This window comes from Trichosurus vulpecula, chromosome 4, assembly GCF_011100635.1.
Source record: "Trichosurus vulpecula isolate mTriVul1 chromosome 4, mTriVul1.pri, whole genome shotgun sequence".
Taxonomy (NCBI): domain Eukaryota; kingdom Metazoa; phylum Chordata; class Mammalia; order Diprotodontia; family Phalangeridae; genus Trichosurus; species Trichosurus vulpecula.
In genome coordinates, this window is record NC_050576.1 from 433,398,457 (window position 1) to 433,425,793 (window position 27,337).

The 27,337-nt window shown below is 42.3% G+C and overlaps 1 protein-coding gene across 1 annotated transcript in view; it reads left to right on the forward strand.

The window, feature by feature from the left end:
* Positions 1-27,337, forward strand: part of LOC118846457 (LIM domain containing preferred translocation partner in lipoma) — a 507,446-nt gene that overhangs the window by 168,180 nt on the left and 311,929 nt on the right. Inside the window, exon 5 of the mRNA XM_036755013.1 lies at positions 21,027-21,149. Within this exon, the coding sequence (XP_036610908.1) occupies positions 21,027-21,149 (123 nt within the window). The remainder of the gene's footprint in view (positions 1-21,026; positions 21,150-27,337) is intronic.

The window sequence follows — 27,337 nt, forward strand, 5'->3', positions numbered from 1 at the left end:
AAGGCACTAAGAGGCTGCCATTGTCTGGTCCTGTGGCTTTAATAACATAAGGAATGGTCCCTGGTTTTGTGCTTCGGTCTGTGCTGTGAAGCTCTTCTCATTAACAATCAATGAACAAGTATGGATTCAGTATATATTATTTTCCAGATACTGTGCTAGGCATCGGAGGTATCTGAAGACTTCAGTGAGTCTGGATTCTTTTGGGAGACATGTATATGTGCACAGACAGACACATACATGTACACAATGAGATATATAGATAAACATAATTATTCACACCCATATCAATTGGTCAATAAACATTGATGGGCACCTATTACATGCTGGGCACTGTGCTAAGGCCTGGATGTCTCTATCTTTCTCTGTCTTTAATTATGTCTATCTATTTATCTGTCTACATATCTGAGAAAGGCAGTCAGGTAGTTTGGTGAATAGAGCACTGGGTTTGGAGTCCTGAAGACCTGAGTTCAAATCCGCCTCAGACATTTCTTGGCTGTGTGACCTTGGTCAAATCAGTCACTCTCCTTCTTCAGTATCCTTACCTATAAAATGGGTGTAATCTTATTACCTGCCTCCCTGGGTGGCTGGGAAGACTGAATGAGATAACATCTGTAAAGTGCTTTGTAGCCCTTAAAGTGCTATGTCAATGTTAGTTCTTGTTGTTACTATTAGAGCATGAATCCTGGAGTCAGGAAGACTTCTTGACTCAGACACTGCCTAGCTGTGTGACCCTGGGCAAGTCACTTCACCTTCTTTACCTCAGTTTCCTTATCTGTCCAATGTGCTGGAGGAGGAAATGGCAAACCACTCCAGCAGCTTTGTAAGAAAAGCCCAAATGGGATCATGGAGGGTCGGACATGAATGAAAGGATTGAACAATAACTCGCTATATTTTCCTAAAAATCACAAACCAAACTGAGCTCACATCTCAGAGCAGTGAACCTCTGGAAAGGCTGTGGGAAGAGAGGCCTAGTTTGTATGTGGAGGCTGTTTCCTGTTGGCCTCCATCTGAGGGGCTGACTGAAGGCCCAGGTCTGGCTTCTGCATTGAGTAGGGCATTGGAATGCAAGGGGGAAGCACTCTCCAATTAGGGAGGACATCTCTCCAGGAGCACTTTCTGCTTTACAAAGAGGCCTTCTCTTGACTGTTGTTTTAATGAGGCCGTGTTTGCGTTAGTTTTGCTTTTTGGAGATTCTAGTCAGCAGCCACTGGATAGTCACATAGGTCATGGGGAGATGAGGAATTTGCAGAATCTCTTTCCAGTACATGCGATAAATGTCAAAACAAACAAGGCATTAAGATTTTCCGGGGGACAAAGAAAGATGATAATATTGAATGTCTTTGCATGCGTTTTGACAAATGTCTTATGCTATTAGAGACTCTCAGGACAGAATTACTCCCTTTTTTGTCCTCATCAGCAGTGTAATATTGGGGTCTCTTGGGCCCTGGGAGACAAATGTTGGAGTCCTTTCCTTCTAGTTCAGTTTTTATTTTTGAAAGTCAATTGATCAGTTGGTAAGCATTTCCATTCATTCAATCTTTATTTGGCGCCAAGCATCATGCTGAGTGCTGGGGACAGAAAGACAAAACACGGATCCTGACTTCAAAGCACTCACCTTCTGATGAGGGAGAGACAACGTGCAAAAAAAAAAAAAACCAAACCAAAAACATACACAATCCACACGCATTTTAAATGGAAGACAAAGTTATATTGATTCTCGTTTTTAAATGCTTGCTTTTGTTTGGATTTTTTTCTTCTGTGCTCTGATCATTACCAGAGTGGACCTGCCCATCTTATTCTTTTACCCTGAATTAACTCTCTCTTATCATAAAGGAAAATAATTATGTAAAACCCCCTGATATAGTCACTGCATCGGGCAGTGAGTACCATTTTCTACACATTTGTCTATCCTTCTACTGGAAGGAAAGATACTTTTTTCATTCTCTCTTCTCTAGGGCCTGAGATTCTTCATTCTTATTAATCAGAAAATGGCTGCCTTTTAGCCTGTATTTGGTTCATTACTGTACACTTCGTAGCGTTCTTTGTGCTTAGCGGGGCAGGAGTTCCTACAGAGCTTCCATCTTTCTTTGTTTCCTCTCTTGTGCTGTTTTTTTTCCAGAGCGTTGGTGTTCTCGTAGAGCACAGGTTGTTCAATTTGCTGTATTGTTCTTCTTGGCTAGCACAGGCCCAGATAACTGAAGGTGCTTAATAAATGCTTGTTGATGGATAAGCACAAATCATAATTTGGTAGGTCCTTCTCCATTTGATGAGCCCCAACTTTGTTTCCAATTGTTTGCTACAAAGAAAATTCTGCTATGAATATTTAGGTATGTAATAGTGTGTATTTAAAAAAGGAAAAAAAAACCCTCTAAATGTCAAATTGAAAATGTTTTTTTCCCCTCTTGTCAGAATCTTAACAGTACCTTTTTAAAATGAATAGCGAGTGTATCATGCTATTGTTTTTAACACTTGAATTTATATTTTAAGATTGAAATGTAAAAAGAAAAAGTAGTCCATTATACTGACCTTTATTCTTCTTGAATATAATAAGGACTTGAAAATTTAAAAAAAAGTAATTTAGAAAACACAAACTTATGTAGATCGTGAGTTAAATATAGCTTTGTCATATGAAATAAGAGAAAAAGGAATTTAAAAAACATCTGAAAATCATCAAGCAAAAAATTTTTTGTAATCTTGACAGGGTAATATCTCTCCCCGATAAAGTAAAGGAATAAGGAAGGAATCATGTGGCATCATAATTATCACATATGAAGAAATGAACAGCATGGCTCCTAAGAGGTTGTCACGCAGAACAAGAGTGCCCATACACTAATGGGGCTCTTCCTGTGCACTAATGGGGTTCTTCCCATGCACTAATGGGGCTCTGCCCATTGGAGCCATGATGGATTCAGAATCGATGGTGTCTTGGAAGACCCTTCAGATCCTAGTCACTGACCATGCATCTAGAAGTAGTTTTTTTTTTTTATTCCTGATCTATTTCTGCTCCAATCCTTAATTTCTTTGAGATACTTTTTTCATCTACCTTATATACATCTTGTAAGTATATGCTTATTACAGTTTGTCCTTTCTCTTAGAATGTACGCATCTGGAGGGCAGGCATTGTGTTTTTGCCCTTCTTGTGTCCCCAGTGCTTAGCACCATGCTTGGTGCATAGTAGGAGAAGGGACAGGACTATGTATTTATTAAGCACCTATTGTGTACCAAGCACTTTGGTAAATGCTTCACAAATATGATCTCATTTGATCCTTACAACAACCCTGGTCAGTCAGTAAGAGCTGTTATCATCTTCATTTTCTAGCTGATGGAACTGAGGTAGAGAGAAGTAGCAGCAGCTTCCTAAATGTTAATTGAATGATGGAGTGGAGTGCCTGTCTGGCTGCCTTTGTTGGAATCAGGCTCCACTGGAATGGTGGGTGCTGAAGGTGACAAGGGGCTGCTGTTTTGTAGTGAGCCATCCTATGCATCAAGGTTTCTGTTAACTGAATCACACTTTTCCTTCTGATTCTGAGTCCTTCTGCTAACCTTGGAAAGCTCAAGACTCATACCTGCTACCTGGAGCAATCTGGCTGATTCTAGCATCTGGGACTGGATGGGACATTCAGAAATGAGTCCGAGGGTTCTTAACCTTTTTCAGCGTGGATCTCTTGGGGAGTCATTGTTGTGCCACCCCTTCTCAGAATTGTGGTTTTCAGTGCATCAATTATATTGAATGCAGTTATCCATGTGTGTGTGTGTGTGTGTGTGTGTGTGTGTGTGTGTGTGTGTGTTACACAGGCCTCTGATTTCTGAACTAGTCTGTTTCCCTCATTTTATAGTTGAGAAACTGAGGCCCAAAGTGATTAAGATAATTGACCCAGACCACACAGGTACTCAGGAATTCTCTGACTCCAAATCCAGTGATTTTTCTTCCTGTTTCCATGAGGCAGTGGATAATTTCACTCCCTTTAAGAGGCATAAGTGGACATTCAACAGTGGAAAACCACTGGGTAGTAGCATCCCAGTTTAGAAGCAAGAATCTGGTTTGTCCTTTATGAGCTCCTCCATGGACAAAATGGTCAGGGACTATAGTGCTTTTGTTAATCTAATGTTCCATTTCACTGACAGTTACCTTGGATACCATATTAATTTTCAAAAACACTGTGTAACAGAGGCTAATTGGAGGGGCAGCAACTCCATCTCTAGTGCTGTTAAAAGCCTTACAGACAGGTCAGAGTGAAGATGCCATAATTTTCAATCTCTTTGGACTATATGCCTAGTGAATATGTTGATTGTGTTAGGAGGATAACTGGGTATGTTGGGGTGTATAAAGAGAGCTATGTGGGATGGTAGGTTTGGTGGTGCCTGGTGAAAAGAGTGGGCAGAGAGGTAGCCTTTTTGCTCACTACTTTGAAAGAAAGAAAAAATAGACAGAGACAAAGAAAGAGAGGGGGGATGGAGATTGAGAGGGAAGGGATGGAAAGGGGAGACAGAGAAAGGCAGGCAGACACAGAAAAATATAGACACACACACAGACATACAGACACACACACACACACACACACACAGAGACACACACAGAAAATAAGATAATCATAAAGATAGAGAAAGAGACAGAGAGAGGCACCCAGACAATATTCCTTCTGTGCCTGAGAAAATACTTCACATGTCTTTTGAGGTGCTACATTACTGCATCCTCCCAGGCTTCTGGCTGTGCCAGAGACCCTCCATAACTGGAATGTGACTCTCAGATTGTTTTTACTCCCACTTGCTCAGGGCTGAGCCCCAATCTCTGAAGAGCATGTTGATATTGTATTCATAAGTCCTTTAATACTTATTTCGGTTCTGATTGAATCTTTTACTATGACCATGCAGATTTCTATTCCTATCTGGTAGCTTGATGCAACTTGAGTTTCTGTGACCATAGAGGTACCCATCTGAGCTACATGGTGGCTTCAGCCACTCAAGCTTGCTCTGTCTTGTAACATAGCCCACAGGTATGGGTCCATGAATATCCAAATGCAAGAGGCATTGAGATACCCATCACAGGATTCATCCTAGAAGGAAGAGAAATGAACACTTTATGGATGATTCAATATGGAAGCCTTAGGGTCATGAAGCATCACCCTTGTCTAATATTCCATTTCATAAGACTTTGCACTTAGTGGCATCACCTTCTAATGTCAAAAAGTGATTCTTCAATCAGAATTCTGTAGACCCTCAAGCTCACCTGTGGCAACCTAAGTGGGGAGCAAGGTCCCCTAAAGGGTGAACCAAGCATGAAAATCAAGACAAATGTGTGGAGTAGTGAAAGAGACAAGGGAGCAGGACAGGAAGACTAGAAGAGATCAGACAGATAATATTCTAGCCTTATCTCTTCTTTTTTTGCTCAACTTGTCAACTCAACTGTAACCTGATGCTACCATCTGTAAGGCAGTGTTGTAGCCTTTGGAACAGAGAGCCTCTGCCCACTGTGCCATAGGCTCCTACTAGTACTGCTGACTCCAGCCTCTTACCCTCCATTCTCCTTTGACATGCATAGTTGAGGTTAAGGAATTTGTGCCTCGTGGGTTTGAGGTTTCATCAAGAGAGAAAGAGGGAACCAATGTGATTTCACTGAGGAACTATTTTTTGCCACACAAATTCCCTTTTCTCCCCCCTTTGAAATGGCAGTGGAATAACTCATGACAGATTGCCTTAGAGCGGAGCCTATGTTAGCTACACAGCAGTTAGAACTCATCTAAAAATAGGCCGTTTTTATTTGTTAAAGATGTATATGACTTCCTCTCTTGTTTCCTTTCCCTTCCAACACTGAGTCAGTATACAGAAATTGTGAGCATAACGTTACTGGCCGGTCTTACAGGGTTATTAAATGGGTTAGATGCCCATACTTAGCTGTGCTCCCTAGAAGCTCCCATCTGCCAATGATCTCACTTGTGTGACTACTCTGTCCACTTTTATAGTTCCAGGTTTCTCCACACCTTCTCAACCTGTGTGGTTGATGTCTTCCCCATGAGGCCTACTCAAGGCATTGGAGACCATATTCCGTTCTGAAGTTCTCTCTAGATCACCATTCTAGACCTTGGGCTGGCTAGCCATTGCCAGTCTTACCACTGGATTGGCCCATCTTCTCTCATCATTTAGGCCATTGCTGATTTCTTGTCATTGATGCTTTTACCCCAGGTTGTATGTTTGTGCTGTCACTGGTGCCATGCTCTTGTAGCCTCTCACCCACTGTGCATTCTGTCCTTTGCTCATGGCCTTGTCTGCCAGTCTGGTTCTTCTCAGAGAGTAGCATCACATGACTTACAACCATTGCTCTTCATGGGCAGCATATGAATGTTAGTAAAATAAGCAGTATGAGATCACTGGGAAGCAGTCGGATGCCCTTAAAATGCTGACTTGGCAATCCACGAACAGCTATTCCAATCCTGCATCTGTCACTTTCAAATGGTTTGACTTTAGCCAAGTTAGTTTTGACTCTCCAGGACTTCTTTTTTTTCCATCATAAAATGAGAGAGGTTGACTAGATAACCTTGAAAGCCCCTTCTTGTTCTAAGTTTGTGATTCTCTGAATGCTCCATGTTTCGGGGATGACTCACCTTCACTCAGGTGCCATCATTCTGTATGGAGTTGATTTCTCCCATTATGCTCAGCATCTCTGGAGCAGGAGTGGTGAAGGCTGATGACAAGCTTTACCTAGGCATGAGAAATCTTTTTTTTTTTTTGAGATAACATATGTAATTTATTTAACATATTTAGTTTTCAGCATTGATTTTCACAAGAGTTTGAATCACAAATTTTCTCCCCATTTCTACCCTCCCACCCACTCCAAGATGGCGTATATTCTGGTTGCCCTGTTCCCCAGTCAGCACTCCCCTCTGACACCCCACTCCCCTCCCATCCCCTTTTCCCTTCCTTTCTTGTAGGGCAAGATAAATTTCTACACCCCATTGTCTGTGTATCTTATTTTCTAGTTGCATGCAAAAACATTTTTGTTTGTTTTTGAACATCTATTTTTAAAACTTTGAGTTCCAAATTCTCTCCCTTCTTCCCTTCCCACCCACCCTCCCTAAGAAGTCAAGCAATTCAACATAGGCCACATGTGTATCATTATGTATAACCCTTCCACAACACTCATGTTGTGAAAGACTGACTATATTTTGCTCCTTCCCAACCCATCACCCTTTACTGAATTTTCTCCCTTGACCCTGTCCCCTTTTGAAAGTGTTTGTTTTTGACTACCTCCACCCCCATCAGCCCTCCCCTCCATCATCCCCCCCATTTATTTTTATCTTCTTCCCTCTTCTTTCCTGTGGGGTAAGGTTCCCCATTGGGTATGTATGGTATTCCCTCCTTAGGCCAAATCTGATGAGAGCAAGGTTCACTCATTCCCCCCTCACCTGCCCTCTCCCCTCCTCCCATAGAACTGCTTCCTCTTGCCACCTTTATGCGAGATAATCCACCCCATTCTATCTCTCCCTATCTCCCTCTCTCAGTATGTTCCTCTCTCATCCCTTAATTTGATTTTATTTCTTTTAGATATCTTCCCTTCGTCTTCAACTCACCCTGTGTCTGCTCTCTCTCTTTCACATATATATATATATATATATATATATATATGTATATATAATAACACACATATATATATACACATACATACACATACATACATATACACATAGATATATACATACATACACATTCACTTATATATATATACATAAACATATATATATATATATATATATATATATATGCATATTCCCTTCAACTACCCTAATACTGAGGTCTCATAAATCATACACATCATCTTTCCATGTAGGAATGTAAACAAAACAGTTCAACTTTAGTAAGTCCCTTGCAATTTCCGTTTCTTGATTACCTTTTCATGCTTCTCTTGATTCTTGTGTTTGAAAGTCAAATTTTTTATTCAGTTCTGGTCTTTTCACTGAGAAAGCTTGAAAGTCCTCTATTTTATTGAAAATCCATATTTTGCCTTGGAGCACGATACTCAGTTTTTCTGGGTAGGTGATTGTAGGTTTTAATCCTAGCTCCATTGACCTCTGGAATATCGTATTCCAAGCCCTTCGATCTCTTAATGTAGAAGCTGCCAGATCTTGGGTTATTCTGATTGGGTTTCCACAATACTCAAATTGTTTCTTTCTGGCTGCTTGCAGTATTTTCTCCTTGATCTGGGAGCTCTGGAATTTGGTGACAATATTCCTAGGAGATTTCTTTTTGGGATCTATTTGAGGAGGCGATCGATGGATTCTTTCAATTTCTATTTTGCCCTGTGGCTCTAGAATATCAGGGCAGTTTTCCTTGATAATTTCTTGAAAGATGATATCTAGGCTCTTGTTTTGATCATGGCTTTCAGAAAGTCCAATAATTTTTAAATTATCTCTCCTGGATCTATTTTCCAGGTCAGTGATTTTTCCAATGAGATATTTGACATTGTCTTCCATTTTTTCATTCCTTTGGTTCTGTTTTATAATATCTTGATTTCTCATAAAGTCACTAGCTTCCACTTGTTCCAATCCAATTTTTAAAGTAGTATTTTCTTCAGTGGTCTTTTGGACCTCCTTTTCCATTTGGCTAATTCTGCCTTTCAAGGCATTCTTCTCCTCATTGGCTTTTTGGAGCTCTTTTGCCATTTGAGTTAGTCTGTTTTTTAAGGTGTTGTTTTCTTCAGTGTATTTTTCAGTATTTTTTTGGGTCTCCTTTAGCAAGTCATTGACTTGTTTTTCATGGTTTTCTCACATCTTTCTCATTTTTCTTCCCAATTTTTCCTCTACTTCTCTAACTTGCTTTTCCAACTCCTTTTTGAGCTCTTCCATGGCCTGGGACCAGTTCCTGTTTTTCTTGGAGGTTTCTGTTGTAGGCTCTTTGACTTTATTAATTTCTTCTGTCTGTATGTTTTGGTCTTCTTTGTCAGCAAAGAAAGAATGCAAAGTCTGAGACTGAATCTCGGTGCGTTTTCGCTGCCTGGCCATATTCCCAGCCAGCTAACTTGACCTTTGAGTTTTTCAGTGGGGTATGACTGCTTGTAGACTAATGAGTTCTATGTTCCACGTTTGGGGGGGAGGTGCCAGCTCTGCCACACCAGCACTGCTTCTTCCCCAAGAACCCCCAACCCGAACTGGGCTTAGATCTTCGCCAGGCTGTGCACCCCTGCTTTGATCCGCCACTTAATTCCTCCCACCAGGTGGGCCTGGAGCCGGAAGCAGCAACAGCTGTAGCTGCCCCACCTCCGATGCCCCCGGGGCTAGAAGCCGAACCTCGAACTCCTTCCACTCCCGCAGCTTTTCCCGCTAACCTTCTCAGCAGTCTTTGGTGTTTGTGGGTTGAGAAGTCTCGTAACTGCTGCAGCTCACTGGTTCAGGGCACTAGGGTATGCTCTGCCCAGTTGCTGGTCTTGTTGGTCCATGCCGCTCAGGCTGGGCTCTGCTCCACTCTCTTCCCAGCTCCCAGCTCCGTGTGGGATAGACCTCACCCAGACACCATCCAGGCTGTCCTGGGCTGGAGCCCTGCTTCCCTCTGCTGTTTTGTGGGTTCTGCCATTCTAGAATTGGTTCAGAGCCATTTTTTTATCAGTTTCTGGAGGGACTCGGTACGGAGCTCAAGCTATTCCCTGCTTACCAGCCGCCATCTTGGCTCCGTCCCCCGGCATGAGAAATCTTAGTTCTGCAGGGCCAACAGATCTGAGTTCCAGCATAGTTATTCATGCCAGATGATGGAGACAAGAATGCCAGAATGAGACAAGAGAAGCTGGAATGAGATCTGAAGTAGTACAGCAGAGGCATCAGAGAGAAAAGGATAAAAGGGGGTCAAGGCTGGGGGTGTCTTATTGAGGAAATGCCTAACTGTGCTGGCATGGCTGAGAGGAGAGAGAAGTGAAGCCAGAGGTCATGTGTGCTTGCTTGCTTCCTGAAAAATCATTCAGTCTCCAAGGGTGTCACTTTTCTCATCATGAAAACGAAAGAACTTGATTCAGTGGCCTTTTTGGTCCCCTGCATCTCCCTAGATCCATCCATCTCTCTGTCTCTGTCTCTGTCTCTCTCTCCAGTAACAGAGAGTAGCCAATAATCTCTAAATTGTTTTCCAGATTTTAATCAATAATCCCTTATTGCCACAATTTGATAAAATAACCTCAGAGCTAAAGCTAAAAAGAAGTGAGTAAATAAAATACAATCTAAACTTTAGATCAGCTAAAAGTATACCTGTCTTCTCTATGCTGACCACTCCCTTCCGTCTTCTGCTTTCGCCTTATGGTGAAGATCTTCGTAACTTTGTGTAACTGTGACCTAAGCCCCTTGAGTGATATGGTTGTGGGTCCCCATTTTTTTTTTCATTTTGAGCTCCCCACTATTTTTCTTGACTTCAATAGAATATAACTTCAGCATATTTGTGGTTGTAATTCCAAGGTTATAAGCTGGAAGAACCACCAACCCAACTCTACTCCTTCCCTTTATTTTCCATATCTGAGTTTTTCTTTTCCCTTGTGCCTAAGGTCCACTGAGCATTCTCTTCAATTTATTCCTGGCAGGAACAATAGTGGACTTTCTTTCTGGTCATCCTTGATGTTATCATGCATATTGGTCTCACTGGAGCCACATCAATTATCCTTCCCCTCTCAGATCTCCCATCATTTGTTTTGGTTGAGTTCCCTGGAGCTGTCAGTGTTGGTAAGGAGAATTTCAAGTGAGCAAGTTTTTGAGTCCATATGGGAATTCCCGGCCCACAGAGGCAGTAGAAGAGGGGAGAAAAGTGGGTGTCTTTCCAACCCCAATGTATTTTGTTGAAAAGTATTGAGCATTTAAAGAAATGCAAACAAAAGTGGGAAGACGAACAACAAGCCCCTGGGTTGCAGTTAGCATTTTAGCAGCAAGTAAACATGATCACACATTTGCTCAGTTGGATCCATTTTTCACTTGCCTTTCTATTTGTTTGCCTCATCAATGACTGGTCTTTCACTAATATCACCAATATGGGAGTAATGAAGTTGAGTGAAGGTGAGATGGGAAGCAGTGATGAGGAAGGCAGTCCGTTGCTCACTCATAATGCTCCAGTCAAAAGCACAGGAGAGTCTAAAGTTCCCTCTGGAGTTCATGTGCTGTCTTTAATTCCTGGATTTTCTGGCACCTTGGCAACTGAGACCATTTTAGATAGGAGAGCTTGGGTGATGTGGTAGTTTTGTTTATGCAGTAATGGGTGCCGTGGAAGTTACCATGAGGGTGTTCTCTTCTTGTCAGACAATCAATCAACAGGCATTTATTAAGAGTCTACTGTATTCCAGGCACTGTGCTAAGCACTTCCTGAGGCTGCCCTTCATCCAGAAGGTGAAGTTAGGTGAGGCACATAGCCCCTTTGTCTACCAGAGAGTCAGCAGGGTATAGTGGATGAAGCTGTGCCCCAGGAGTGAGTTTCATTTGAGTTCAAATCCTGCCTCCAACCGTTACTGGTAGAATGATCCCAAGCTAATCCGTTAACCACTTTGAGCCTCAGTTTCCACATTTGCAAATATGAGAGGATTCAGTGGGCTGACTTCTAATGTTGCTTCTAGTTCTACATCTATGCTATTATGATTCAGTCCTTTTTTCTCAGATGTGTATGTATGTGTAAGTATACATATGTACATGCATGTGTGTATACATATTATACTACACACATATGTTACACACATACATGTAGATGCATATGAATTGTCTAATAACTAAATTGGGAAAGGACAGGTTAAGAAGAAGATGACTAAATCATAGATGCATATGAATGCAAACACACACGCGCCCACATGTATGTGTTCATATATATATATGCATTGTTATATGTGCACACACATGCATGTGTATGTATGTAGATATGATATGATACAGTACACACACATACACACAAAACAAGAAGTGGGTTCCTGTGATTAACCTGGGCCAGCTAGTCAAGGAAATGAAGATCAAGTGTATATATATATATATGCATGTATGTATATGCATATACATGTGCACACATATGTGCATGTGTGTCCATGTCTGTCCATGTTCTTCTTGACTCACCCTTTCCCAACTTGGTTATTATATAACCTCACAGTTATTCTAGCAGAAGAGAAGTTTTTTGTGCTTTTTAAGATTTATCAGTGATTTGGATCTTTATCCATACATAGATAGCATGCCTATTAAACTTGCAGATGGCACAGAGTTGGGAAGGAGCACAAACATGTTGGATCCAGGAACATCTCAGCAGGCTTTCATAGTGAGCCAAGTAGAATAAGATCAGATTAAACCAGTCGATTTTTATGCTTTCTTTTGGGTTCCCAACGTGCACTTCCCAAGTACAAGATGAGGGGAGAGAGCTAGATTAAAAGCATTTTGTTCTGACAGTATCCAGGGGTGGCATGGGGCCATTACTGGACTGCTTGTTTCTTATGAGCCCATGGTGTGATGTGGCAGCCACACAAGAGACTGTACCATTAGACCATGTACCATTAGAGACTGAGACGACAATGAAGAAGTCGATATGACTTCCATCACCTGCTCTGGTCCACCCACACTTGAATACCGTGTTTATTTCTGGGCACCATGTTTAAGGAATGCTGTTGAGAAACTGGATTGTGTCCTGAGCAAGAAACCCGGAAAGTGAAGGGCCTCTCTGAGGTCATGCCAGATGACGATCAGATAAAGGAGTGTAAAGGAGGGAAGACTTACACAGAACATATAAAGTGTCTTTAGCTGCTTGGAGGACCGATGTCTGAAAGAGGGTCAGATTGAGGCAGAACTAGCATCAGTGGGTAGAAATTTCCAAGAGAATGTTTAGGCTTGTTTCCCTCTTTGGCTATTAGCTGGACTAGATGGTCACAGAGCCTCCCAGCTCTGAGTTGCCATGATTCTACTGCTCCTTGTTTCTTTTGGCTGCTTATTCTTTGCAGTGAGATTGGGACATTATCCTGCAGCCATGAATGAATGGCATGTGTTGTGATCCCATGCACTTCTCCTAGAGGGTTCTAGGTACAATGATTGAAGAACAATTGTCAACTTATTATATCTCAAGTTGCCAAGGGATGGAGCACTATGAGCGAACCATGAAATGTCATCCCTAACAAAAGGAAATAAATCATGCAGTCAGGAGGGAGCCAGGGTGCTCCACACTCTGGGGGCCTGAGAGAGGTCTGGAGTGAGTGTTGTTCCATGGTCATGGTGTATGCCATAGGGTCCATGCACGCCTTTCTGGAAATGATGTTATGTCAAAATGAATGAAATGAAAGCAGGTCATAGACCTCTTATACTCATGTAGTTTAAAACCTTATCACACCCAAAGGGATGGCGATAACAACAGCAGAATTGATGGTGGTGGCCATGATGATGATGATGGTAGTAATGGCAGTAATAACAGTAGGAAATGGCTAAGATCCGAAAATGTCATCAAAAAGCCCTCAGTGGATGAAAGCCACATGAACTTTGCCCATAGTAGCTTGAACAAAAGGAGTGAAAAAACATGTTTCAAGTGCATATTTGGTGCCAAGCACTTTTCTAAGCACTGGGGATACAAATGAATAAAGGGAGATAGTGCCTGCTCTAATTGGAGGAGATAATACATTGAAAGCATAGCCACAGGGCTGCTGGGGCGCTTGGAAGAGCAAAGGATTCAGAAGCAAGCGCAGGGGCTAGGCCCAAAGATCCCTAGGTCTTTTTAGTAGGTCAGGTGACTGTGCTGAGATAAGACAGATGGTCACAACTAGGGAACCACTGAACCAAAGGAGTAGAGTTAGTGAAGCTGTATGACCAAGCCAGACACCTGGATGGATTCTGTGTGGCTCTGGCTAGGGCTGTAGATGAAGGAGGAAGGCAATGGAGGAGGGAGCTTCCTGCTACTCAGCTGTGCCAATTGGGCTCGGGGGCAGCATAGGCAAGGGCAGAATGTGAGGAAGGAGTAGTGTGCCTCCAATGCCTGAACCTTCCCGATACCAGTCATACTCGATGAGATCTTGCCAAATAATGAATCCTTATCCCAGTACATGTAAGAATAAGTAGAAAAAAAAGTCTAACTCTAGGTAAGCCTTTTTACCATCATGAGCCTGTTTCCTCACCTGCAACATGATTGTAGTAATCGTCCCTACCTCATAGATTTCTTTTGAGACTTAAGTGAGATGCTATACAAGGAACTTCGCAATTCTTAAAGTTATTCAAAGAACAGTTGTTGTCACTGTTATCCTTAGCAGTTGTGTTATTAATTCTTCATCCACACAATAGCCAAAACATACCATTTGTGGCTTTTGAGTCATCTTGCTTCTAGCAAAAACTTGCACAGATTCTTCAAATGTTCTCAGATAAAATGGAAGCCCCTCACCATCCTTTTTACCTTCTCTGGATGTACTCCATTTTGTCATGTCCTTTCTTAAATATGGCACCCATGACTGAACATTTTCCCTGTGCTCTCAAGAGTATGTTTCTATTGATGGCCTTTGAAATGATGTTTTTTTTTTCAAAGACAAAGACCTTATTCCCTAGTGGCCAGTCTTCTAATGATGACTCCATTCATACATATACTTTTGTACAGAATGTGGAAGGTATGATTCATGTTCAAGAAATGAAAGAGTTTGGGGACTTGGAGATGACAACTAAATTCATTTGTCTGTGTCATGAATACTCTCTTCAAGAAGCAAGTTAAGGGGTCACAGTGCCAGGGGAGGATCAAACATTATCACCAAAAAATATTGTCACTATTGGAGTCGCTCCAATTTGGGAGTCATTTCCAGCCTTTGCCTAGGCAAACGTTGATTGCTACGGCAACATGGAGCATCAGTAACAAGTTAGAAGAAAAAGAAAAAGGGAGATTTTGATGTGTAGTTAAATATGTTAGGTGTTTTTTGGTTTTTGAAAATTGGATCCAGCCTATTCAGGGATCCTTCTTGAAGCATCTACACAGAACCTGCTAGTACTCACAGACTTTGGTTGGCCACCTCAACAGAATAGAAGTCATCTCAGTAAGGCCTTTGTGGCTTGTATGATAATTTGCAGATGACATCGCTCCCACTGGACCAAGGCCCAGGAGGATGGAAAGCTTCATCAATGCAGCCCAGAATCCTCAAGGGAAAATCTAAGTGGGCAAAACCTGTTGGTGAGAGTGTAATATGCACATTGGTGATGGCTCAGCTTCTCAGGCAGACCTTGTAGGTGGATCCAAGACTGCACAGAAGGAGATGAGAAGGATGGACTGAATTCGGGAAATGTCTTCTCACTGAACCCACACAGCTCCCCAGCACAAAAACTCCCCTTTGTGACATCATTGCTTTCTTGGTCATACAAACATGGTGGTATTATGTTTTTCAGCAGATCAATGGAGAGAAACGTACTGAGTGCAAATGGGCTACATCAAGATGGCTATTAGAAGTTGTACCCAAGGGAAAATTAAGCTTCTGTATGAATAGAAAAAGAAGGGAGCTATTTATGGAATAGAGGATGTCAGATAGATAAGCACCAGGGTTCCACTTTTATCCACAAAGTTTAGAATACTTAGAGGAAAAAATGAAACCCCTTGCATAGGCCCTCAGACATGACTGGGAATTGCATAAACTGAGAAGATATTGAAGAGTTCTGATCTGCAGAGGTAATTTCTCATAGTAATGTAATCCCAAATGCATCAGGAAAGCAAAATAAGGTGGCATTTGTTTTTAATTTATTTTTCTAGTTTCCATTTCAGCCTCTTGAATTGCTGATCTTGTGGTCCACTAAAACCCTAAGATCTTTCTCTTGTGAATTCCTTTTCCTTAAAGTCTTATTGTCATGTACTTGGTCTTTTTTTTTTTAATACATATGCTGAAATTTCTGTTCAACTCTATATGTCTAATCTTGTTTTCTTCAGCTCACTGTTCCATCCAGTGACTTTTTTTAACATCAGATTCCATTATCCAGCATGTTGGCTTCCCATCTCCGTTTCATGAACTTTAAGAAATCCATGGTATTCTCCTTTTTATGTAACTGAGCTTCCATCTTTCCAAAGGAGCATTAAATTGCTTTTTTATAGCATCCTTTACTCAGTAATACATTGTGCCTCTGTGAGACTTCCTAACATCTTGAGAGGAAAGTTTTGATTCTCATTGTCTAGATCCAGTAACTTGGGTGCTGGGAGGACTAAGTGCTTGGCCTTTAGATGTGTTCTTTTACAATATTCACATATATTTCAGTGCTTTAATTCTGGTAATATTTGCCAACTAATGATTTACTTTTCTCAGCCCATCCCTTGATGGAACAGCCATCTCTTCAAGAACAAAAATTATCTGTCTGAGCCACTTTACAAAGAAAGGTCCATGGGTATCAAGAAAATGAGAACCACTTCAAAGCTCCCCGGGATAGATGAGAGCGACCCATTCTAGGCTTTCCGATGTGCCGCTTGGGGCCTTTTGAATCGGGCTGACTCCTGCCTCTCACTTCCATAATGCTTTGAAACTTGGTGACAAAATCCTTCATCCCCAATTGCCCTGAAGTGCAGACCTTTTGATGACTAACTGAGCTATTGGACCGAACCCCTCATTGATGTTGGAAGGAGGATTTTCAAGTTAGGAAATGGCGTTAATAACTTGTGGTCATAGGATCTGCTTGTTCTATGAATGGGGAAACTGAGGACTAGAAGAATCAGAGAACCATAGCTCTGAATTCAAAGGGACCTCCAAGCCCGTCTGGTCCATTTCCTTTATTTTACAGATGACAAACTGAGGCCCAGGAAGGTGAAATCTTGCATGCTTGAGATCATACAAGTGCTTGGGCTAGGATTCCAGCCTGGCTTCTGTTTCTCCAAATCCAGCATTCTTCCTGTTGTACTCATTTGTCTCTATTGTACCACTTAAGTAGAGGTAATAAGGAGCTCAATCAGTAAGCCTTTAGTCAACTAATGGGCAGCTAGTTGGGATAGTTGATAGAGCACTGGGTCTGGAGTCTTCCTGACTTTAAATCCAGCCTCAGGCACTTACTAGCTGTGTGGCCCTGGGCAAGTCATTTAACCCTGTTTGCCTTGGTTTCCTCATCTGTAAAGTCAGCTGGAGAAGGAAATGGCAAACCACTCTAGTACCTTTACCAAGAAAACCCCAAATGGGATCACAAAGAGTCAGGCATGATGGAAAGCAAGTGAACAGCAATGAAGTCACTTAATGAGGCCACATCTTAGGGAGTAACTGGAGGCTTGCATTTAAATCCCACTTCTGGGCCCTCCCTGTGTGATTGCGGCCCTTTTGTTTCATTACTCCAGGCCTCAGTTATTTCTTCTGTAAAATACGGATGTCAGACTGGGTTGGAGCTCTTCATGTTTGTGTGTGTGTGTGTGTGCATGTATGTGTGTGCATGTGTGTGTGCGTGTATGTGTGTGCATGTGTGTGTGTGTGTGTGTGTATGTGATGGACCCTTTTTGGCAATCTGGTAAAATACACGGACCTTGCCTTAGAATCACGTTTTAAAATTTGTAGAATAAAATATATAGAATTACAAAAGAAATAGAATATATTGAAATATGATTATCAAAATATTTTTTAAAAGTCCCAGACTGCTGGGTCTGAAGACCTGGATGAGATAATGTCTGAGGCCCCTCTAGCTCTAAACCTGTGATAATGTCTCTGTCACTTAGGCTCGTGGAGGACTCAGTTTCCCCATCTATCACCTGAAAGCACCGTGAGTCCTCTGATTCCACACTGCCTCACTGTGGAGGAAGAAGGAAGGGAAGGGGAAAGTGATAAGTACTGATATATCCACTGCTGTATGCCAGGCATTTTATAGATCTTATCTCATTTTACCTTCATGACAAGCCTGAGAGGCTGAGGTAGTTGCTGTTCTTATCCCTATTTTACAGCTGAGGAAGCTGAGGCAGTCAGAAGTTCAGTGACTCACCAAGGATCACGCAACTAGGAAGCATCTGAGGTTGGATTCACACTCAGGTCTTCCTGACTCTAAGCCCAGCACTCTATGCACTCTGGTGCCCTCCAGCTGACCCTCTGCTCTTGTAGAGAGCCAGTTCTTGGTGTCTCTGCTAGCAGAGCCCAACTTCTGCCTGCTCCCACCATGTTAGAGCAGGTTTGGATTCAGGTGCTGAGTGTGTGGCCTCATCTCCAGGGGCTCATCCTCTGCCTGGCCCATTTCCAAGAAGGGGAATGTTGGTTTTGGTAAAATGTTCCCATCACTGCTGCTCCTCATGATTCACTGGAGATTCCAGCTCTGACAAAGCCCCCCAAGCCTGGGAACTTACTGCTCTTCCCTCTTTTGCTGCCTGGAGAAAGCAAGCTCCCTCTCCCCCCCCCCCCCCCTCCCGACACGCCACTGGATTCTCTCCCTGCTGCAGCATGGCAGCCTTTGCCAAGGCTGTTTGGGGTAGAACATCCCCTCCCAGGACTCCTTACTTTCCATTGCCCCTTCCCCAGCTGAGATTGGAGGAAAAGAAGCAGGCTATCACTGGAGAGTGAGTAGGAAGCGTGTTGCTATTCTCCATTCCTGCCTCAAGATCCCAGTTTCCCAAGGTTTGAAATGGTTTTATTTCCTATTTGTCAGGCTCAAAAGTGATAGAGAAAGCCTGAGGACCGGGAGTCATAAGAAACTATTGCCACACACAAAAAAAAGAAACTATTGCCAGCTTCACCTCTTAACTGAGGGACCTCAGGCAGGTCCTGGCCTTCGCTGGCTCAGTTTCCTGCTCGTCCCATTGGGTGGTTGGATTAAGTCATCCCATGTGACTGTGTAAGCTCATGCCCATATACGTCTTCTCACCATGGCTTCCTTTCATATTGAGCAATACTGGAAATGGAGATCTGTGTAAATCATCAAGAGAACGTGAAACTCAACAGGCAATTTCAGTCTCTCTCAATGGCAAACTTATCCATGTCCTTGAAGCTGTAGCTCTTCTCACTGAGTATGGTTCTTAGGTGGGAATGAGCTCTAGACCTTGACATTTCTTAGCCATTGGGATGGCAGACTTCATGAAATACCGGTTTATAGGACTGTGGATGAAAGATGGAAGGGATCTTTTCCAATCCTCTTATTTTATAAGTGGGGAAACTGAGGCCAGTTAAGCGACTTGCCCAGTTTGAAATAATTAGTAAGAGGCAATACTGAGATGCTTTGGATTTTAGTTCAAGTTGCCTAATTTTCAATTCAGTTTTTTTTTTTCTCCCACTCTCCTAATTGTCTCCCATAAACTAAATTATGTTTTAGAGTCTTAGAGCCGGAAGGGGTTTGAAGCTTAGCCTGGCAGTCCATTGCATTTTGTTGTTGCTGTTCATTCATTTCAAGCATGTCCAACTCTTTGGGACCCTTGTTGGGTTTGCATGGCAAAGATCCTGGAGTGATTTAGTTCAATTATAATTTGTAAGTTCTTCCATATATCCTCCTCATTCTCACATGACTGGGCTCTGATTTCTCCTCCATGCCCCAGGAATTCCTCATAGGGAAATATCATCATCTTCTCAGATCTAGTCAGCTTTGGTACTCACACCTCATCACTACCCTCTATCCCTCAGATTGTAGGTCAGACCATGAATTCCAAAATTATCATTGAAGGAGGGGCCCTTGGGCCAGACAGCTCCTGGCTGCCCTGCTTGGGATTTCCCTGCCATTGGATGCCTCCTGCTTGCTTTTGTGTGGTCTTTTCCACTAGACTTCAGATTGTAAGCACTTTGAGGGCAGGGATTATCTTTCTTTTTTTATGTTTCCCATGCTTAGCACAGTGCTTGGCATGTAGCAGGCCCTTCAGTGTTTATTGGCTGGCTGACTATATACTGCATTTGAAATATTCTTCCTGATGTCTTTCATCTCTCAATGTTCTCCCTCTTTGGTTTCCCACAAGTGTACATTCTCATGAGGATGTGTCATTCATGTCCAGTAGTCTTGGAATACTTGGGGATCATTTTTTCATAATTTGAATGCAAAGTATATTCGGACTACATTCTGCAATTAGTTTTAGGCACCCCAGCTTAAGAAGACATAGACAAGTTCAGAGCCTTTAGATAATGGTAGTCTGGATAGTCCATGGATGATTGAATTTTAAAGAAAATGAGGATATTCAGTGTGGGGAAGAGAAGGCTCAGAGAGCATTGGGCACTAGAGCCATTTTGAAGTACTTAAAGATCTTTGGCCCCCAGGGACAGAAAGAAGAGGCATGGGTGGAAATTTGAAACAGACAAATTTGGTGTGTGTGTGTGTGTGTGTGTGTGTGTGTGTGTTTGTGCCTGAGCCGAGCATTTAGAGCGCTCACAGATAGATAAGTAGATAAAGGAGGATTGTACCTATGCTTTCACTGGTATGAGGGATTCTCAGATGCGTAGATATCCTTCACCAATTTAGGTCAGCATCCATAATGATAATACTATAATATTTTTTTGTTCATATTATATATGTATGTCCATGTATTTTTTTCCCTTAAAATAAGCTTTATTGGTGCTTTTGTGTTCTATATCATTGGCATTACCTTAAGCTAAGCTGAACGCTTGGAACCAAGAAATGTTGAAACCTGCTTCTCTAGTTTAGTAGGCACTGGGTTTATCTTTGTGGATTGTCAAAGCATTACAAGTGTTGGGAACTTATTCAGGACCCTGGACAATGGCTTTGTCACCCCACCCTAGTTCTGTCACCAACCAACTGAGTAAGCGGGTCATATACCTATGGAATATGCTCACTGGTACCTGTTCCTCCTATAGCTGAGGAATGTTGGGCATTTCGAAGGAGATCATAAATGGGATTTTCTTTTAATGGAAAGTGCTTCAAGAGCCTTGCATCAATTGATAAGTCACCAAGCATTTAGTAAGTGCCACTCTGCATGTAGCACTCTGCTAGTTCCTGCAGAGACAAACACAAAGAAGCAGTAATATTCCCTGCCCTCAAGGAATTTGCATTCTATCAAGGGAAACAACATTCTCTTCTATAAGAACAAAATCAACAAAAGGCTATTTAGTAGGTGTGTGGGGGAGGGAAGGGGAAGTTGGGAAATCAAAATGACAGCCCTGACATCATTCGGACAAGCCAGCAACTGCAATGCTTTCCTTGACCCTTGAGTTTTTTCCTTTGCAGGTGAATCCTGGAAGCAAGACCCTTGAAGAGCGTCGCTCCAGTTTGGATGCAGAAATTGACTCTTTGACCAGTATCCTGGCAGACCTAGAATGCAGCTCCCCTTACAAGCCGAGGCCCCAGCAGGTAGGCATTCAACTATCCTCTTTGGGCTGTGTTCTCAGTTACCAAAAATCAGTCAACCACGAGTTTGCTGATTGGAGAGAAAAGGGGAAAAAAACCCATCAATTTTCCAGCCTTTTAATTTTATTGATTGATTTTCCTCTGAGGGCAAAGCAGCTAAGTTAACATCTTATATAACATCCACATCCATATAAGAGCACAGGGATGCTCTTATGACATGAATAATTGCCTCAGGGATGATGGGAGGATTAACAGCATGGTCTCACTCCAGTCTGGGTGGCCTTTAGTACACAGTTATCCACCGGATTAAAAAAAAATATATATATTCGACATCAATGGTGTTGCTGTTTTCTTCACAGTTTCATGAAATATCCCATATTCCCAAGTGATGGTGCAAATGGGGTCCTGGGCTTCCCTTGTTTTCTATGGTCATGCTTTCCTTGACCACCTTTCAATGAAGGCAATTCTACACTATCTCCTGAATACCCAGCCACCTTGACTTTTTCTCCATTCACACTTACTTCCAGTATCCATTCTAGACTGATGACTGGGTTACTGGAGAAATACATTATGGAACAAGGCCACTGATTTCATCTCACCTTTTCAGCAGAACCAGTGAAAACCAAGGAACTCAGCAGCCTCTAAAAACATGCTAACAGCGCTCAGAGCGCCAGAGTTCAACCAAACCACTCTGTAGTAATAGGACTATTTTATAGGTGTGCTTCTAACCTCTCTTCAGTTTTTGACTTTTGACCCTATCTGTGGTTGCCAAGTGTCTCAGCTGGATAGAGTGTTAGAGTGGGAGTAAGAAAGAGTTGAAATCCTGACCCCATCTCTACCTGTATGACTCTGAGGAAGTCACTTAATCTGCCATACTTTACTTCCTCACCTATCCAAAGAGGGGATTGAACTTGCTGCTCAGCCCTGTTCCTGCTGCTACCAACCTATGATCCTTTGCTCTTTCCACCATTTTGCTGGATGGAGTTTGAGTGGAACTCAGCAGTTCTGTCCCCAAATGCTTATCTTCTAAAAGTCGATATTTGTTAGCTCAATAAACCCGAGCATACTTTTTCTTGAGCAATTTCCTTTAGAGTTTTAGATTGCCATGAACTCTAAGGATAACCTACTCTCCTGTCATCATTCCCCATACCCCTTAACAGAGCTTTAATTCATTGAGTCTCTGCCTACACATGCCCCTCAGAAACTATCAGGTTTTATTGAGAACATAAATCCGTTCCCTTTTGGAACAAATAAACTCATCTCATACTTAAACCGTTGAAGCTTTGCCATTAACATTGCAAACACGGAGTCCAGATTTACCATTTTTCATAAGTGGATATCAGCAAAGGATACCAGCTCTGGCATGATCCCCCTCCTTTGGGATGATAGTTTCCTGCTATTCTCTAGAAGAGATGCTCTCTCCCACGAAGGAAGCTCAGTGAGATCACCACACTGCTAGTAAAACCCACTTAAATTAGAACATGCAGGAAATGGAGGGGGCTGGGGGGAGGTGTTCTTTCTCCATGTCTGTTCTCTATTTAGGAATGAAAGGAAGACGCTTCCTCACTTTCCTCTTACCATAGTTGGGCATGGAGGAGTGAGGGAGTTAATGGTGGAGTATCTTTTTTTTTTCCTGAATTATCTCTGCTCTGGTGGATTTGAATTAGATGTGTTAATATTTATTGGCTGACATAATTATATGCTGTAAGGACAATAATTGCACACACAAAATATTAAAAATTTGTGCCAGGAGATGATGACGTCTGGGTAAATGTGTCGCGTTGTAATTAAGAGGGACTTGAAAAGTCCTAGAAAGGTTTCCTGTTAATGCATATCTTTGATGTTTCCTTTTTTGATCCACAGTACATCTCAAAAATGGGTGAGTCACCTGACTATTTAAAGACAAGAGAGTGGGGCTGAAATTTCTCATTAAAAAAGTGTTTTGTGTTTTTGAGCATCTTGTGCTACTGGCATGCTTTGATATGATGGGTTCAGTGAAAAGTGGGAATTTGTAGGAGTGGACCAAGGGCCAGGCCATCCACATCACCAGCCATCATGGCTGAGTACTCCAATGGATTTTGTTGCTCTGGGTTCTGTCTTCAATGCCACTGTCAAACCATCTTGCCATTGTCCTGAACAACTCTTGTCCATGTACTTTCCTAGTTTTGTGGTTGGTGAAAAGGCTGAGGGGACTCCACTCCCCTCATTGGCTTAGGGACAAAATTCACTTATGCTTGACATCACGTCAAGTCAACAAGCATTCATGAAATGCTTCCTCTTGTGTCCCAGGCACTGTGACCAGTACTGGAGGGACATATTAGTGACCAAGGAGGGCTCTTCCTGCTTTGTGTCACATAAAGAGAAGGTGTTTGGCTAGGATGTTTTGGGTAGTGATATACTAGAGAAGGGGTTGCCTTTACCAGATTTTACCTTGGGGGTAAAACAGGAAGGAATGAAAACTTTTATTGTTTTTTATATGAAAAAAAAGTATCTACTATGTGTCAAGTCCTGTGCTATCCCTTGCGGATAAAGATACAAAGAATAAAATTCCCTGTATGCTAAGATCTTACACTCTAATACAATGTAAATTGCATTCTAATGTAACTTAGCTACTTCCTTCAGGGATGTCCAGGGAAGGGAGTCACAATCTAACACAATGCCTGGTAGAAGCCCATTGACTTGGTTTGATGAGACTTGTCGAGTCAGAAAGATGGTGAGTGGAGCACTCATGTCATCGTTTGATACTTGCCTTTTGTTGATGCTCAGGGCTATCTCCTGAAATCCTCTTCCTAGTCCAAGCTTGAATTATGTATAGGAAGGGGCCCCTGTTCTCCTTAGGCCCCATGGAAACTCCCAACTTGTGTGCAAGAGCATTAATAAATGCAGACCCTTTATAATTCTCAGTAGCCCCTGTGGTAATAATGTCCTGTTTTTATTAAATTAATTTTTTACTACTTACCCATTTTCCAGTGAGGAAACAGAGATTAAAAGGTCAGGACATGGTCCAAATCTACACATTGCTTCTGAGGTAAAATGTAGTCTCCCGTATCCACTAAACGCATACCTAGGAAGAATTTTGGCCACAGAAATGGGTAAGGATTGTGAAACATCGTGCCCTGATCAGTTGTGTGACTTTTTAAAATCTTTTTTAGGGGCTTCTCTATATCTTGAAAGGTCTTTGTGTTAACTGGGCCCAGACATGGACAGGATGGGGAGAGCAAGCTGGCTTGCCTTGTTGGAATGATTTGTTAACAATTGCCAAGTTTCCTTCTGAAATTAAGGCCTATCTTTTTAATACCAATATTTTCCAGTGTATTTTTATGGCTATGAAATGTCCAACACTGTAGTGTCCAATGAATTGGAAATAATTCTTGCCCAGAGGCCCTTGGGAATGCATGTGCAGGTTGGACATGAACATCCTTCCAAACATTGGAAATCAGACTTATGAGGGAGATAGTGTAGGAAAAACATCTACAAGAGCAAGCATGAGCCGAACAAAAGAAACAGTGGTCAGGCTTTGAGTGAGGGGTCACCTCTGAGCATTGTCTATGCTGTGCTGAGAGTTTCTAGATGTCAGCAGGATGCCCAGAAACTCTCTGGTAGGCCTAGTAGACTCCCTATGTTGAAGCTATGAGAGATCTGGTGATCTGTTTGCATGGAAGGGGAAGCATGGGATGGATGCTCAGCAGTGAGCACCCACAATAATGGGGTTCCTGATCCATTCGACTGTTCTAGAGCACTGCAGTGGCCAGCCTTGCTTCTAGGCCTTTTTTGCTTATGGCTGTCCTTGAAACTGGTAAGGCCCCTGTAGCTCTGGGTGTGCGTGTAGGACTGCTTCCCCACAGACAACAAGAGAACAGCTCTGACTTTTTCTGGTGAGGTCTTTAGTTTGCATTGATTCCCAAAGACAGACGAGCCCAGCCTGTGCAGTTGCTAACAAGGGCTGAGCCAGGGATTGCCAAGAAACCCATAGCTCGGATTCTGATGATTCCTCTGGGGAGAGAAGATAAGATCTAGAAAGAGCCGGGGAGGAAGCACTTGATCAGTGTTTGTTGGGGAGCTGATTGTATCACTGGACTTCCCCCCAACAGTCCCTAGGCCCGAGATCATGTCGGCTCCTTCCGAACCTCAGCAATAGCAATAAAACCACAACATCATTTCTTCATAGAGTGGTTTAAGGTTTGCAAAACCTTTCAAATCTTTACTTATTTTCTCCTTACAACAGCACTGTGAGGTAGGTGCTTCTGTTACCTACATGTTATAGTTGAGGAGCCTGAAGAAGACAAAGGCTTGATGACTTTCCAAGGCTCGTGTCTCTACTAATTGTCTGAGGCTGGATTTGAACTCGTGTCTTCCTGATTCCAGGTCCAGTGCTCTTTCCACGGAACCACCTAGCTACCAATTTTACTCTATACCTCAAAGAATTCTTTGGGGGAAAAAATGCTTTTGTAGACCTTGCTCCATAAGTATGAGCTAGTAGTCTTACTTGGTGTTTCTTCTGTTATCACTTTGTCTGTGGCCCCTTGAGTTCATCTGAAGCTGATTTTGGAAGGCTACCAGTGTTCAGAGGGTATTCAAAGGCTTTAGAGCTGGAAGGAGCCTTAAAGGTCATTTGGTCTGTGTCATTTTATAGATGAGAAAACTGAGGCCCAGGAGGTGAGGGGACTTGCTGTAGGTTCCAAGGTAGAATATAGAAGGTCTGAGGATTAACTAGAGCTCTTTGCACAACATGATGCTCACCTTGTATACTCACAAACACATTTCTATTTCTGTCTAAAACTGGTGGCTTTGTGAAGGAACGGTTTCTTCTCTGTGCCTCCGGTTTCTAAGTACACAAGTCTATTGGAGATTATGACATCCAATTTTATGGGGAATGGTCCTGGAGTCCTCAATTTTATTTTGCTTCTCTTATTTTGGACCATCCCTTAGCACACCGAATCTCCTGGACCGTGGAGGTTCTTGGCAATTCCCCAGATATCCTGCTGACTGAGCTAGTGGGTTGGGCATGGTCTAGTAACACAGTTTCTTTTCCTTGGCAGTCAACACAATAGACACTGCCCTTCTTCTGCTTCCTGCCCATGGATTTCCTGTCATTAATTCCCTACTTAATTCGTATTACTCCAACTTTGAAAACTGCTCCTTGAGTGGGGTGTGATAATTTCTTTACTTTTGGAGGGACTGCCTTCTACCTCTTCTCAAGGGCAGCAACAGGGCAATTCTGTCATACCTGCATCCTTCTACAAATGTTCTCTTACCTTGACTAGAACATAGGAGCATTCAGAGAAGCAATGCCCACATTCTTCTGTCAGAAAGTATTAGTGGGAATAACATTTGATTTGTGATGGAATATCTTTCCTGTCTGTGACTTTTTTCAGCATTGGCTGGTTGATTACCTCATAGTCTAGACCCCACCAAATTATCATGCAATGTGTGTATGTGTGTGTGAATGAGGAATTATGAGTAAATGAATATGGGAAGTTCAAGCAAATGGCCTAGCAGAGGAAGTTCCTAGGTCAACACAAACATGCCAGCACGTGAAGTAGCCTCTCTAGATAAAGAAGCTGAGAGTGGGAGTAGGAGTTAAGTGGATTGGTCAGGATCATCAGCTAGTAAGTGTGTGAGGCCAAAATGGAATTGAAGTCTTCCCGATTAGACATTCAGCGTGCTACCCTATATACCGCAGGGCTAACTCTATACTTGTCATTTCACCAGATGCCGTAATGTTCCCAAATGGGCCTTGATTCCACTGGTGATGGCATAACTGGCTGACAATATTAGGAAATCAGATCATTTCAAATATCCCTAATTTACTGTATCTGAAAGGACAGTGGCAATGGACACATTTCTATGCCCAATTGGGCTTATTTTAACATCTGACAATTAAAGCTTCCAACTCATAGTAGCAAGACAATGGAAAAAAAAAAAGAGGTGAGAACAAAAGAAAAACTTCTTGTAGCAACTCTGCCTTCTCTCCAAAAGAGAGACAAGATGCATGGGAAATTAGCAAACATGTCTTCCATTCTTCAGAATAGGACCATTCCAGCCACATGGCATACTCACATGCGGCCACATTCCTTCCTTATTGTATTCAGACTTTCTTATCTCTATTCTCTTAAGAATTAAAGACAGCTACTTAATAGAGGCCAAGAATTTTGCCAAATATGAAGGTCAAAGGGTATGTTCCTTTACAA